Source organism: Propithecus coquereli, unplaced genomic scaffold, assembly GCF_000956105.1.
Source record: "Propithecus coquereli isolate 6110/MARCELLA unplaced genomic scaffold, Pcoq_1.0 Scaffold6, whole genome shotgun sequence".
NCBI lineage: Eukaryota > Metazoa > Chordata > Mammalia > Primates > Indriidae > Propithecus > Propithecus coquereli.
This window is the reverse complement of record NW_012151951.1, coordinates 6993119-6995074: the sequence shown is the minus strand read 5'-3', so window position 1 is coordinate 6995074 and position 1956 is coordinate 6993119. Positions and strand designations below refer to the sequence as shown.

The 1956-nt window shown below is 32.6% G+C and overlaps 1 protein-coding gene across 1 annotated transcript in view; it reads left to right on the top strand.

Moving 5' to 3' along the window:
- Nucleotides 1-1956, top strand: part of CWF19L2 (CWF19-like 2, cell cycle control (S. pombe)) — a 146702-nt gene that overhangs the window by 114163 nt on the left and 30583 nt on the right. Inside the window, exon 12 of the mRNA XM_012659123.1 lies at nt 709-825. Within this exon, the coding sequence (XP_012514577.1) occupies nt 709-825 (117 nt within the window). The remainder of the gene's footprint in view (nt 1-708; nt 826-1956) is intronic.

Genomic DNA, 1956 nt, shown 5'->3' with positions numbered 1-1956 from the left:
AAATAAATAATGTTCTCCCATGCAAAATATTTCTAGTTAAAACCTAACAAAATATAGTAGAAAATAAGATGAAATCTCTTTGCAGAATATTATTTATGCTCCTCATGAAACCTTTTTGTTCACTGCATACATTTTAGTTAGCCTTTTTTTTTGGTTAAAGACAGTTTGCGTATAATGGAAAAATAGCACCAGCTTTTATGTGAATGCAAATAAACAGAGCAGTAAAGCCATTCTGAGGTCATTTCCTTTCCTTCTTAGCTGGGTTAATTCTCTTTTCTTAGCTTAATGAGAGAAGGAATGCCTGATTAATAGGCATCATCAGCTGGACTACTCTACCATTACCAGGCCATGTGCCTTTTTATTCTTGTGAAAATTGTGTTGTTTCAAAGGTTTTCAAAAAATAGAGCTCCTTCAGATTAAGGATAAAGTATCATTCATTCTGCCCTTCCTTGGCTAATCTTAATCTTTGATGAATAACAGTGAGAATTGAGATTTGTGTACTCTAAATTTCCAGTTTATTAAAAGCCATCGTTATGGCTTTTACAATATTTAAAAATACTAAATATCTTTAAAAATATTAAAATAAAAAACATTTTTATAAGCAAGTATACTTTATTAAATATTAGCCATTTTTCCCTACTAGGAGCTCATCTGTTACAACCAAGACTCAATAGTAGTAACGTTTCACCTTTGAATTTTTCCCCATAGGTTTATTTATGTTTACCCAACTTCCGATCTCTCACTGAGGGGCACTGTCTGATAGTCCCTTTGCAGCACCATAGAGCAGCTACTTTGCTGGATGAAGACATCTGGGACGAAATTCAGGTCAGCCCGATAATTTTCGTTATCATTATAGAGCTCATGAGCAGTTGTCGCAAACTATTGTGATAAATTCCAGCCAATTTTATACCTTCATTCAATGATTTTAGTTTCTGAACTTAAAGACTTGCGTTTTCATAGTTGTGGATCATGATGGTTCTATCATTTTATTTTCCTTATGTACTGCAGATTTTGAAAACTTTTGTCTACTAAATAAACTGTGACAAAGCAATAATTATTTTTACTTAAAATATCAGTCTTAAGATTTCTACAGTGCTTTGTGTAGTATGAGCGAGTCATTCTTATCACAGTAAGCTAATAAATTTCAGCCAAAAAGAAAGAGATTTTCAGATAATAAAAAGAAATTTTGAGTCAGAGGTTTATATTCAGCAGTTGCCATATTTTCCTGTAATGGAATTGGCCTTCTCTGCTGCTGTGGTTTTGTGGTAATTTTGTTACTGGCTTTAATTTCTGCTTTTTTCCCTTCATAACCTGGCCCAACTTTTGGATTCGGGGATTTGTTTTTGTTACTGATTTCTTTGACAGAGTGAAAGGCACAACATGAGAGAAATTGTTGCTGAATGATTTCAAGACCAAGTAATGACCACGAAAGAAAGAAAACACTTGGTTTTTCTAATGCCTGACAACTGAATAAGGATTATAGGGAGCCCTAGTTAGAAATTGTGAAAATTATAAGTTATAACTTCAAAAGAGGCTACATATAGTAGTCTCTGCAGCATGCTGATAATGATGTCAGAAGGGGAGATATTTTGATGGCATTTCATGAAATTTAGTCTCTTACACCCTGTGCTTTTTAAGTTTATGCTGTGAAAGTTAGAAGGGCTGATTGTTTCATTACATCCATGGCCAAGAATGGGTAAGAATGTGGACAAGTATTTTTCATGTGAAACTTTGGTTTTTCCTGGTAGTAGATACCAGTACCAGTAGGTAATTTAAGGTGGAAAGTATGGAAATTTGGTTTTCAGAATTATTTTAGAATTTTTCTGCAATGCTTTTTAAAAATTTATACATATAAAAAAACTGATTTAACTTAGAGCAAATTACAGTGCCAAAAATATTTTAAGTAATTACAAGAATCTAGTGTGTATGTTTTATATTTCTATAAGCAATTAAGCT